The sequence below is a fragment of the Garra rufa genome, chromosome 21 (genome assembly GCF_049309525.1).
Source record: "Garra rufa chromosome 21, GarRuf1.0, whole genome shotgun sequence".
NCBI classification, from domain to species: Eukaryota; Metazoa; Chordata; class Actinopteri; order Cypriniformes; family Cyprinidae; genus Garra; species Garra rufa.
In genome coordinates this window covers 24,392,744-24,405,754 of record NC_133381.1, presented here as the reverse complement: position 1 = coordinate 24,405,754, position 13,011 = coordinate 24,392,744, and the positions used below count along the sequence as shown (strand labels likewise).

General features: G+C 37.2%; 1 protein-coding gene across 2 annotated transcripts in view; it reads right to left on the bottom strand.

Moving 5' to 3' along the window:
- The window catches only part of asap3 (ArfGAP with SH3 domain, ankyrin repeat and PH domain 3), a 45,307-nt gene that overhangs the window by 22,784 nt on the left and 9,512 nt on the right, over positions 1-13,011 (bottom strand). For both annotated transcript variants that reach the window (XM_073827099.1, XM_073827100.1), the window contains exons 3-7: positions 6,039-6,184; positions 4,174-4,248; positions 2,300-2,349; positions 2,023-2,146; positions 343-428 (exon numbers count right to left, since the gene is read on the bottom strand). In XM_073827099.1, the coding sequence (XP_073683200.1) occupies positions 343-428; positions 2,023-2,146; positions 2,300-2,349; positions 4,174-4,248; positions 6,039-6,184 (481 nt within the window). The remainder of the gene's footprint in view (positions 1-342; positions 429-2,022; positions 2,147-2,299; positions 2,350-4,173; positions 4,249-6,038; positions 6,185-13,011) is intronic.

Genomic DNA, 13,011 nt, shown 5'->3' with positions numbered 1-13,011 from the left:
AGTATTTGTAAGAAAAATATCTATATTTTAAAACTTTATAAACCATAAATCTCCACTAACTTCTATTGGACTATTGAATCTCAACAGCCATTTACTAGCATTATAAAGCTTGGAAGAGCCAGGATATGTTTTATTATAAATCTGACTGTATTTGTCTGTAATAAGAAATTCATATACAACTAGGATGGCTTGAGGGTGAATAAATAATGGGGTATTCTTAATTTTTGGGTGAACTATTCCTTTTAACCCAGATGTAAATGTAATGTGAAAGCCAATTTAGCCAACTTTTGTACTAAAGCCAACTTAGGTTAAATCTGCATCTGAACATGGTTTTAGACGTACTTAAGTTGGGCTTGAAAGTACTTGATCAGGCTCTGCAGTAGATCTGGTCCTTGACGAACTTTCAGCTCCTGAATCTTCAGTAAATACTGTAAAAACATAGGGAGAGAGAGAGAGAGAGAGAGAGAGAGAGAGAGAGAGAGAGAGAGAGAGAGAGAGAGAGAGAAAGTTGTTCATTCATTAACAGTCAAAGGTCAATCCCACTGTTTTGTCCCAAGGTTGTGACTCAGCACAAAACAAAAGTAGATGAATCCAATGGACTAAACAACTTTTCTGCCTCGATTTGCAGTCTGGAGGAGTCAATGCCATTTGCCAAAACCAGTCTGCAGACTTTGGCTTGTTGGATTTTACAGATAAACGTGTACTGTATGTTTGGAACAGACTGTTTTTAAGCTTTTCTCCCAAAGTATTCCGGCTTTATAAACTAAAAAAATAAAACAAATGTGACCCTGGACCACAAAACCAGTTTAAAGTAGCACAGGTATATTTGTAGCAATAGCCAAAAATACATTGTATGGGTTAAAATGATCAATTTTTCTTTTATGCCAAAAATCATTAGGATATTAAGCAAAGATCAAGTTCCATGAAGATATTCCTACCGTAAATATATCACAACTTAATTTTTGATTAGTAATATGCATTGCTAAGAACTTCATTTAGACAACTTCAAAGGTGATTTTCTCTTTATTTAGATTTTTTTTCACCCTCAGATTCCAGATTTTCAAATAGTTGTTGTATTTTCAATTATCTCGGGAAAATATTGCACAGATTATGTATACATTTCAATAAAAAAAAAATTACCCTTATGACTGGTTTTGTGGTCCAGGGTCACAAATTATCTGGTGAAACTAAATTATCTAGATTTCTAAAAGTTGGCATACATGACTTCTTTTGGCTTCACATTTTTGCAATTGTTTTCATTCACATACACAATGCATGAAAGGCAATATCTGACATGGCATAATACCATGGCATAATAATGACCAAATGCTGCTTAAGCTTCTGAACATTCTGTATCTAAGCAATCTGTTCAAATAAATGAAAATTTACTCTATGCATATGTGTATAAGGGAACTTTCCAAAGTTAATGATGGTCACATGGTCGGTCAGGTTTGGAAGAAATAACGCATGTCTCCACTATAAAAAGAGAGCAAAGTGGAGACATCTGGAGCTCTGCGGCTGGGAAAGGGAGCGCTGTAGGACACTGAAAATCCCCCTCTCTTTCATTATTCCTCCACTTCACTCCTTCTTTCCTTATTCTTTCTATTACCACAGCTGGGTTCAAGCAGCGTAGCCCAAATTTCCCTAGTCCTGCTAACTGCCACGCACACAGTATATGGAACTTCGACATATCGCCACAGACATGTGGAGTGAAGTCATCAATAACCGCACATGAACACAATGTGGCCTCAAACAATAGTCACTCTCTCAAAAACACCACAAAGCTTTTTTGGTTTTAGATTACTTCACACGCCTCCACACACTTATTGAACATGTTTAACACCACAGAGAGGTTAACAATCTGAGGTAACCCAGGAATGACTTACTAAGACACACATATATACAGCTGCACCAACCACACTTATTCTCTTTGAGACGCTCGCACAATGCGATCTTGGTCAGGTTAATTTTGCACACGTTTCATAGACTGTTAACCGGCCGCCCTCAAATGGCCTCATATACCTCACACATCTGCAGCTGGAAGTTCCTTCGTTCTCTTTCCATGTCCTCCGCTGGGTCTGTTGATTCCAACCGGATCATTCCATGCTGTTTCTGTTTCTCCCTCTTTTCTTTCTCCAGCTTGCCTCTGAGAAACCAAAGTGAAAATGAATGAAGAAAGAGAAAAGAACAATAAAACACTAGTTTAGCAGGTTGAACTGTCTTTTAGACAAGAGGTGGTCTTGTATTAAATGTAATAGAAAGTTGTGTATCAGGAGAACAATTTTACTCTAAAACTCACATTTTAGCATCATAATCCTTCCAGCTTTTCTCCATCTGTTTTTTCAGCTCCTGAAAGAGAAAAAAGATTTATCAAACCAAATTTGCAAATAGACAAAATCTTTATTAACAAACCACACATTTGAAGTCTAAAGAAGTACATTCTTAAAATTATATTCTGTAATGTGTGTGTGTGTGTATGTATGTATATATATATACACATATATACATATACATTTCTGGCTCCCATGTGTCTTTTATAGAGGTAAAAAACTGGGAATAGGAGTACTCTATTAAAGGGAGTGCTCCTAATCCCAGTTTGTTACCTGTATAAAAGACACCTGTCCACAGAAGCAATCAATCAGATTCCAAACTCTCCACCATGGCCAAGACCAAAGAGCTGCCCAAGGATGTAAAAGACAAGATTGTAGACCTACACAAGGCTGGAATGGGCTACAAGACCATCTGCAAGCAGTTTGGTGAGAAGGTAACAACAGTTTGGAAGAATGGAAGAAACACAAAATAACTGTCAATCTCCCTCGGTCTGGGGCTCCATGCAAGATCTCAACTCTTGGAGTTTAAATGATCATGAGAACGGTGAGAAATCAGCCGAGAGCTACATGGGAGGATCTTGTTAATGATCTCAAGGCAGCTGGGACCATAGTCACCAAGAAAACAATTGGTAACGCACTATGCCATGAAGGACTGAAATCTTGCAGCGCCCACAAGGACTCCCTGCTCAAGAAAGCACATTTACAGGCCCGCTTAAGTTTGCCAATGATCATCTGAATGATTTAGAGGACAACTGGGTGAAAGTGTTGTGGTCACATGAGACCAAAATCGAGCTCTTTGGCATCAACTCGCCGTGTTTGGAGAAGGAGGAATGCTGCCTATGACCCCAAGAACACCATCCCAACCGTCAAACATGGAGGTGGAAACATGCTTTGGGGGTGTTTTTCTGCTAATGTGCCATCAAAAATCTTGGGTGAGAACCTCCTTCCTCAGCCAGGGCATTGAAAATGGGTCGTGGGTGGGTATTCCAGCATGACAATGACCCAAAACACATGGCCAAGGCGACAAAGGTGTTTCAAAAAGAAGCACATTAAGTTTCTGGAGTGGCCTAGCCAGTCTCCAGACCTTAATCCCATAGAAAATCTGTGGAGGGAGCTGAAGGTTCGAGTAGCCTCGAAACCTTAATGACTTGGAGAGGATCTGCAAAGAAGAATGGTACAAAATCCCTCCCGAGATGTGTGAAAACCTGGTGGCCAACTACAAGAAATGTCTGACCTCTATGATTGCCAACAAGGTTTTTGCCACCAAGTACTAAGTCATATTTTGCGAAATACTTATTTCACTCATTAAAATGCAAATCAATTTATAACTTTTTTGAAATGTGTTTTTCTGGATCTTTTTGTTGACAAAATATATATATACACACACATGCACACACATTAAGACAAGTCCACCTGTTGAACTACTGTTTCGTTATGTTCTTTTCTATATTTCTTCAGTTTACTATGTGTTGCAATAACAAAGGCAATAACAAAGGCCACCTCATTGTGGACAATTAATATTGTGCAAGTAATAACATCAGGGTGTGTATCAAAACTTGATCTCAGAGCCCTGCAGTGTGTCTCCACTCATCATTCTGGTTAAACTCATAAAGAAAGGTGTGGTGCAGCTATTGCGTTTCTTAGAAAGCACAATAACCCCAAACAAGCTACATGCCAAAGATTGTTAAAAAAAAAAAAACAATGTGACGCACTGTTTACTCTGCAAAGAAATGAATTTACCTTCCTGACCTTGAACAGCTCTTTAATTGATTTCAATTATAAATTCAATGGGGTTTAAGGTGACGTTTTAATCCAGTATGACACAGACGTCTGTCTCACTCACCAGCCTGCTGTCTCTCAGCTCAGTCTTTAGCACGTTCTCCAGAGGGAAAGAAATGATGTTGTTCAGGTTTTGCACCTAAAGAAGCATCAGAAAGAACACATTAATTCAGGCAGACACACACCCGAGAACAAACCAGGTATGTAGAAATAATACAACAGAGACAGAAACCAAAAAGCCAGACAGCCATAACATTACACAAATGTTAATGTAAACTCTAACTCCCTTTTCAAATTTTTACCTGGCAATTCATAGCCTTCCCTATAAAGTCTAGACTGGATGTACAAATGCTCGCAAACCATAAACCTGCATTTTAAAAATGCAAAAAGTAAAAATCTGTTTGGGATTTCTCCTCGGCCAAGTGCATAAAAGTGCTGAGCAAGTATAAATCTTCCTTAGGAAAGAATGTGCGAGGAAAAACCCACTCCAGGTCAAAAGAAGAATCAGACTGATTCATTTCAAACAAAGGCAGGCTTTCTGAACATATAATTTCCCCTTATGTCAGCTTTAAATCTACTGACAGCATTGTTAATCGTTTTTATTATGGTGTTTATTTCAGTAATTCTGTATGTCTGTGATGTGTACAGCACTGACTGATAAAAACACCTTGCTTGACCACTAAAAAAAGAGACTCAAACCCAAGTAAACACTTGTGTGCTACACACAAGTGTAAATTTAAAGTAATCATGCAAGCCATCTCATAATGGTGTTGGATATAGATTTATAACCTTGCAAAATGGATGCTATAAATATAAGTCTTCATGAATATGAAAAATGGGCTTGACTCTGAGGGAAAGTTTAGCCCCCACACAAGGGCGCTAAATCAAATGGGGTTTATTTTCTTAGCAGAGTTTCTGTTGTATTTTTTAAGCTGAGGTTCCTGTCCCTGGTGATCGTTTGATTGACAGCTCAGTGGTCAGACGCTATCCACTCATGCTCTCAGGTCTGGTATAAATTACCATCACCATGGAAACTATCAGTGGGAGGGTTCCGGGCGCTGTGGTTTGAGGGGCCCTCGCCTGCAGCTGTTGAACCCCTGCTGACACACACACACACAAACTACCTCTCCCAGTCCCCTGTGTACTTTGTACAGCTGGACGTCTGCTGTTTCTTATTCAGAAATATATCCAGAAGACAAGCCGCACAGGCACACACCCAAAGGTGCTTTTTGAATAATAATACAGGCAAGTCAGCCAATAGTTGAATAGTTTCCTCTCAAAGGTGGAAAAATATTCATGTTGGCCTTGAATTATACAGGTAATTAACATTTACGCCTCACTGAACTTTGTGCTGCACCTGGAAGCCAAATTTGTGGTAAACTGATGTGTTTTTAATATATTAAAAAATGTTGATATACAATTTAATGACAGCAAATATGAAGTTTTTTTAAATAAGAAAAATTCTTACTCACTCAAAAATGTAAAAAAAGAAAAGCTGTTGGTAGATTTTGGACTGACATGAGAAACTAACTTGACTACAATATACAGTGCCTTGCAAAAGTATTCATACCCCTACGTTTTGTTATGTTGCTGCCTTATGTTACCCCATCCAAGCTGACAGAGCTTGGGAGGTGAAGAGGTGTGTACTCATTTCATTTTTAATACATTCATGAAGTCGTGACAATTCTGTTTTTGCATTGCCATTATGGTGTATGTAGTGTAGATTCATCAAAGGTACATCAAAAAAGTAATTTAAAGTAGTTGAACATAAGGCAGCAATGAAAAAACGAATACTTTTGCAAGGCACTGTATCTGTTTTCTCTGCTGCTAGAAATGTGCCTTAATTTGGACAAAAAATATATTCCGCATTATGTCTCTTTAATTGTGTTTAGTATTTGTAGTTTTAGCTCAGGATGGTCTTCTGCTCACCAGGTTTTTGAAGAGTGCAGCGATCTCTCGTGTGAACACAGCCAGGTTTAGGAAGCCTGTGGAGATCTCGTTATTATCCTGCGACAGGTGACTGTTCCCCAGACTCTCCAGAACCTCTGTGTACTGTTCCTTATTCTCCACATGATCTGGGAACACAACAACACACAATCAAAATCAAAACAACCCTATGACCTTTCTGCAGATAACAGGAGACATTCGAAATCAATACAAAACTGTGTTTGCAGTCACTTTTCTTCCGTAATGTGACACACTTCCATGAGAAACAGGATATTCAATGAAAAACAAATGTAGGGTGGGACTTGATTTTATTTATCAGGAATTGACTGGAAAAGCCTTTATAGTTCAGTCTGAAATTATGTACTGCATTTGCATGTTAAAAAACACAAATATCCTTTATATATTTAATCCTATTTTATTAACCAATGTCTTTGCTGCTGATTGATGATCCAGTTCAACCATACTAATAAGCAAACATGACTTTAGATAAACTAACATTTGTGCTTCATTGTTTTTTTTATTGCTGAAGAGTGTTGAACTTTCTTCTCCTGCTTTCTACTGTACAGACATGCATTTACTTTTCCCTCAGCCTAGGCTTATCTTTTCATTTTTGGTTTGAAAGGGCTTTTACATTTGCTAAAAATAGTTAATATAAAAATAATAATATTTTTTTATAATAAATCAAACAAGCAAGCCCTGCCCACATTTAAAAAGTAACATGAAAGGAACACAAAAGTAACACAACGCATTACTTTCCATAAAAAGTAACTAAGTAACGTAATTAGTTGCTTTTTAGGGAGTAACACAATATTGTAATGCATTACTTTTAAAAGTAACCAACATTGTTAAGAAGTATAATTAACTTTTAAAAGAAGTGTTTTACTATATGTCTAAATGTAGTTTGTTCGAGCAACTGCAAAGCTGATTTTTCGCATTATCCTTCAGAAATCATTCCAATTGATGATTTGGTTCGCCAGAAACATTTCTTATTATTATCAGTGTTAAAAATAAGCTGTGCTGCTTAATATTTGTGGAAACTGATTTGTACTGTGTACTGATTTCGTCAAGATTCAAAAGGACTTGTTTGAAATATAAATCTTTTTTAACGTTATAAATGTCTTTACTACTATGACTTGATCAATTTAATGCATCCTTGCTGAAAATACATTTATTTAAAAAACAAACTCTTGAACAGCAGTGGAAGATAGATTTAGATTTCTTGAAAGGAGACCTTTTTACAATTTGTAATATAAGTCTCAGGTGTCCTCATAATGTGTCAGATCATTTACTATAGCTATATAATTTACTATTACTTTATATGATTACTATATCATTCTGAAAATGCCTATTTTAAGTGGAAGCAGAAAAACAGTTTAGAGAGATGAAGAGACATGCACAAAAACAATGTTCTCTTTTAGGTCTTATTGCGCTTAAACTGTCAAATCACACACAGGAGTTACAAAAGATGAAGATAAAAGCTGGGAAAGAAAATGCAGTTTTATATTAGATCTGTGGAGCAGCAGCATAATATACAGTAAATAAATCAATAAATCCACTGCTCTTTCAACTCCTCTGAGGCTGGGACTCTAAATAGTGTTCTGTGCTCGTCTGTGCAGCCAAAAACAGAAGAGTTAGCATGCTTTGCTCGAACTTTCACCATGGCGTTAGAACTGGTACATCATTGACGCTTGAAAAAACAAAATGATGGCACATTGGGTGGAAACATGCAGATTAAGGGGCGGTCATATCATAAAAAGATCCCCTTTTTATGTTACAGGGGGAGCAAAATAGGAGCGGCTCATTTTTTACATGTTTGCAGAGAAAAGCTTATCAAAAAAATGTTACTGGGTTGTCCTTTTTCACATTTTCTAGTTTGGTTGATGCACCATAGGCCCGATTATGGCACTTAAACACGAAAAAGGTCAGATTTTCATGATATGTCACCTTTAAAAGACTATTTTTTTTAAGCTGTAATTTTTTACCGTGATAACCTTTATCCATTTTCTGAAACCGTGTGACCTTGCTAACCTCACCGCATGATGAAATGAATAGAGGAAAACAGAATTTTGAGATAGAGTGAAAATGATACCAGCTGAAGCACAGTGAGCTCCTGGCAAGAAGACTAAAAACACCACAGGCTCAAGCTGCACTACAGATCAAAGAGCTCTCAGCAACACAGCTACAAAACAAACAGGTACACTTAGATAAAAGCCAGTGCAAAGCCAAATCAACGATGATCACAAGTATTTGTGGGAGTACATGCTGGGCTTTCCAAGGAAATGTCCATGTAATTAGCATAAACATGATGTACACATTTTCCTGGATTGAAATCCTCCGTCAATGCATAAACAACAATCCTATCAAGTGATCATTGCCCTTTCATTCTAGGGGTTGGGTTAGACTTTGATTGGTTGATCAGGAAGCTGTTCCAGGAAAATCAAAGTACATCACGTGCATTGCATCCTGATCCCATTTCACCTGAATAACTTCCTTTGTAGTGTCAAAAGGACATCAAAAGATAAACAGGAGAAATCCTCATGTCATCATATTGATATCCATCTCAGGGTATCAGTCTAGACTCACTTCCTTAATAAATAAACTTGCATTATCTGTTTCTAGGTTGAGTTCTGTTTTTCAACACATGAGACACAACGAGATGAATTGATCATCACTTTCAGAAAAATAAAGGGGATTTTTATAGTGGAGTTGGTCAATCGAACATATAGCTGACACTTCCTCTTCTGTGGACTTCAATCAACAGTGTTTTTCCAGTGAGTCCGTCCAGCTCAAACAATACTGCACTTCACACGCAGGCACCAAGCACTTAAGGGAGCTACCTTCCCTGATCTGGAAACCGTTTTATTCTCTCAATGGGCATCTGTGAGCACTTTCGGACACACAATTTGAATTTGTATTGATAATTCATTTTTTGACATGTTTGAGACCCTGATCTGTTCCAGAGATGGGAGGTGAAGCTCAAATGAACCTTAAAGCAGATCCTGTTCCTAGGTTTTCAGAAAAGTGACCCCTAGATCAACACTTTAAAGCGCCTGCCACATCTGTGTTTGTATGTGCATGTCCTCAGCAACATTTCGTCCACGGTCAACGGCTAAACAGTGACACTGTTGGATTAAAGACAGACACACGCACGTATAGACTAAACATGCAGCTCTCCAAATAACCTGCAGAGTGTCTCCTATCGTTCCTGAAGTGAATTCATTCATAAAAAATCATTCACCCATCATTAAAGATATGTTTTTGAGAATTCTGGCCAGTTTTTTGCCCATATACATTTTATTTTCAATACATGGTATATGGAGTTTTTCTCCATATAGTGGGCTTCAATGGTGCTCAACGAGCTGAAGGTTAAAAATGCAGTTTCAATGCAGCTTCAAAGGGCTCTACACAAACCCAGCCGTGGAAAAAGGGTCTTATCTAGCGAAACGATCAGTTATTGACTACAAAAATGTATAATTTACATACTTTTTAACCACAAATGCTCGTCTTGTCTAGCTCTGCGATGCGTATGCATACTCTGTGCACTCCGGTATAATATAGTTAGGGTATGTCAAAAAAACTTCAAAATTGTCTAACCAACCCATTGTTTACAAACTGAATGTGCAAAGAAGGTCAAATGCCCATTACAAAAAAAAGGGTAAAACAGCGATTTAGGACAATTTTGAAGTTGGAGGAGAAAAAGAGATGGGTGTTTTTCGACATACCCTAACTGTCTTGAGCCAGTGTGCGCAGAGTATGCATCACAGAGTTGACAAGATAAGCATTTGTGGTTAAAAAGTGTATACATTTTTTTTTTAAAGAAAATGACTCAGCTGGGAATGTTTAGAGCCCTTTGAAACTGCATTTTTAACCTTCAATCCGTTGAGCACCATTGAAGTCCACTATATGGAGAAAAATCCTAGACCTTATTTGCGACTAAAGAAAGAAAGACATGAATATCTTGGATGACATGGGGGTGAGTAAATTATCAGGATTTTTTTATTCTGTAAGTGGAGTAATCCTTTAACCCACTTGAATAAAAAGAAAATTCCACTTTATTATTTACTTTTATTATTTTAGGCCATTTTTAAATGATACCAGATGTTAAAAACTAAACTCAGAATTGATTCGAGCAAGAATCGCGATGCATTCAGAAAATCTCTGAATTGATCCACGAATCAATTTATTGTTGCACCCCTACATAGCACATTAATGAACAGGTCTAAAACACTAGAAGTAAAATAAAAAATAAAATGTGTAAATAATAAAAAAAAAAAAATATCTATTTAAAACTACTAAATTGATCAAATAAATAAATTCTAAATGATAAGCATCATTCATGTTCATAGCACCAACAGTGTATAATCAATTACAGCGCATAATGAATTGCTCATATTCAACTATTACAGAAGGTTCAAACGTTCACTGATGCTTCCGAAGGAAACAAGATGCATTAAGAGAATTTGAAGATCAGGGTAAATTTAACTTATTTTGTTTTCTGGGAAACATATAAGTATCTTCTGAAGTCTCTTAAGGGTAGTACTAAATAAAAAAAAAACATTACGTTTTATTTATTGATATTTAGGAAAAGTTTAAAAGTTTTCACCCCAGCTCCTAATGCATAATTTTGCCTTCTGGAGCATCAGTGAGCATTTGAACCTTCTGTAATAGTTGCATGAGTCCGTCAGTTGTCCTCAATGTGAAAAGATGGATCTCGAAATCATACAGTCATTGCTGGAAAGGGTTCAAAGAATTTGAGGGACCTGAAGGATTTTTCTGAAGAACAGCAGACAGTTGAACTGTTCAGGACAAACAAGAGACTCATGAACAGCCATCACTGAACAAAACAAAACAGCTGTGGATCATTCAGGTAACAACACAGTATTAAAAATCAAGCGTATGTAAACTTTTGAATGGGTACATTTTTATAAATGTACTATTATTTCTTTTGTGGACTATATGTAAATGTATTTTATGTAAAATATCATATTCAAGTCCGCACTAAATAAAAAATAACATGCGTTTTGTATGATCCCTCTTGTTATGGTAAAATAAATAACATTTAGCAGATTCTGCAAGGTCTATGTAAAAAAAATCATTATGGACTCTGGACTCAAACACTGGTTTCTAACCAGGATGAGTAAAGAGTAAAAGCTCTAAAGACTAACAAACCTGCTTGACGCTTCACAGAACTGATAAATGCACAAGCTCTGAATCATTAATATGAGCTACAAAACAGCATTCGCAACTTCTCACACACAAACACCTATATCCTGCCACAGTGAGAAGGATGGGGTGAATCAGAAAGAGTGGTGATTTTATCAGGTTAAGGTTTGGTCTCACTCCTAAACCAAGTTTAGCTCCACCACAAACACACAGGGGCAGGAAACTGAGGCCCCTCAATTGTAGTGTTACCGGAATGAGACATCTGATTTCAGTTAAAAGAAAGGGAGAGAAGGAGAGCGAGTGACGACAAGGGGGGAGATGATAAAAGGGGGTCTCCGTTGCGTTTAACTGAACTGTGACTCACAGAATTGAGAAATGGGGCATGCGCCCTCAGAAATGGGAAGCAGGCAGATCTGAGACACACTTCCCAGAAACCATGCTCATTCCAGTCAGGACTTTTGTAAGCACAACATAAAATTATAAATAGTGTATTGGCCAGGTCTGTAGGGCAATTTCTCATTTCAGAGAGGAGCGGCAGATGTAAACACACAGATATCCCTCATATTTCAATATGAGAAAGACGCTGATGGCGCTGAAAGTACAAATTTGATCGTGTGATAAAGTTTCAACACACGCGCAGCCAAACTGCTTACAGAGGTGTAACCACTGGCCACGTGCGTTGTGCAGGGTGGACAGAATAAGGCACTGAAACTGTATGAGTTTAACACAACGTAAGGTCAGCTGGAGACCTTAGGAGAACTGTGAAGTAAAATAAAAAAGTGAAGCAAGTTTCAGTGGCTGTTATTTTCTTTACTCTATTTTCTGTACTATGGCTGTGTCAAAAACAGGAAAACACAAGATCTGGTCTTTATTTGAGAAATTTGTGGTTGTGATGTTATTGCAAGTCTGGGCCCCAATTTCTGTCATCTTTAATTTGTGGGACAAAGAGAGAAATTAAGAATGACCTCACCACAGCTCTTTTAGGAAATGTGTTTTTGGAACACTTTTTAACAGATCTTACTCTTTTACTTTAACACCTATTGTAATTTAATAAAGCATCACAAGCTGACTCTGTTGTAACAGTCTGAGGTTTGAATACTAAGCGAACCAGACTTCCTGAAGATCTCTAAAATCTCACATCACATTACTTTAAACTCCAAGAATACATATTTTTGCTTATGTACTAGACCAGTGGTTTTCAACCATGGGCTGGGGCCAACCAAGAGGCCTCTAAACTTTCATAGGTACCTCAAGGTGACTAATAATAATTTAAAATATGAAAAAAGAGAAAACAAGCATTAATATCAGCTAAGACAAGTAAAGAAAATCATAGTTCTTTTTAAATTTACTTACTCAACTACTTTTTTTCTTTGAGGAACCAGAGATCCCCTATGGGAGTATGTGGCCTAATTTTAAAAGTGTGATTTATAGACCTGAAAAAGTCAGGTAAATTAATAAAATCTTTTAAAGGGGTCATGAATTGCCCTTTTTATTATTTTGTACTGTTCTCTGAGCCCCCCTTGATAATGCTATCAAGGTTTTTACATAAAAAACTATTTTCTAAGGCTATTTGCTGTCCTCTTTTGACCTTCTTCATCTGAATGCTTTGTTTGAATAGGTGTGATGGATTGTAGACTCGGAAATAAACGGCCACTGCTCTGATTGGCTAATAGTTGTGCATGTTTGACAGCCTACATCCTTTATAGATAGGTGCTGCTGTGATTTAAGTTGAAAACGCATAAATACCCAATACATATCAACTGATCTGTAATAACCTACCTGATCTAATGAC